Below are 499 nucleotides of genomic sequence, written 5' to 3'. Positions count from 1 at the left end.
CTGAGCAACAAGTCTTCGTCCCTCCTCAATTTCATCATAATGCCAATCATAGAACACACTAGCCACATGAATTGCAAAATGCTCAATCCCTTCTCCAGTGCCAACAAAAACAGCCCCCAGTTTATCTAAAACTCCAGCATCCTTCGGGAGATTCTTTAGTTCATCCTGGATGCCCATATAAACATCATCAATGGCCATCCGGACTACTGACAGTGCCAGGTTTATAGGTATGATAAACGGTGCAAGTTCAGGCTGAGCAACTTCAAGAACATCCAAAGCAATCACACCAGCATCAAGGCCAGCATCAATGTATCCCAGTGTGTCATGTCTCTCTAAATCTTGTTTTAAATTATATACCCCAAATCCAATTCCCACTATTGGTATAACTGTCATTGCGCCCCTCATTGCAGGGCTTCTCATGATTACTGCTGCAGCTCTGGCAACTCTTGTCTCTGAGGACAGAGCTTGTTTTGCAATAACAGACGTTGTCATAGCTGTC

The 499-nt window shown here is 43.9% G+C and overlaps 1 protein-coding gene across 1 annotated transcript in view; it reads right to left on the bottom strand.

The window, feature by feature from the left end:
- Positions 1–6: 6 nt before the first annotated feature.
- LOC147819410 (uncharacterized) overlaps positions 7–499 on the bottom strand; it is a gene marked incomplete at both ends in the record, with an annotated part of 5,044 nt that continues 4,551 nt past the window's right edge. The window contains one exon of the mRNA XM_087172711.1: positions 7–494. Within this exon, the coding sequence (XP_087028837.1) occupies positions 7–494 (488 nt within the window). The remainder of the gene's footprint in view (positions 495–499) is intronic.

The sequence above is a fragment of the Seriola lalandi genome, unplaced genomic scaffold (assembly GCF_002814215.2).
Source record: "Seriola lalandi dorsalis isolate HSWRI2012SDOR001 ecotype SW California unplaced genomic scaffold, Sedor1 jcf7180002053665, whole genome shotgun sequence".
NCBI classification, from domain to species: Eukaryota; Metazoa; Chordata; class Actinopteri; order Carangiformes; family Carangidae; genus Seriola; species Seriola lalandi.
Note: the sequence above shows the minus strand (reverse complement) of the source record. Positions and strands in the feature narration are given on the sequence as shown.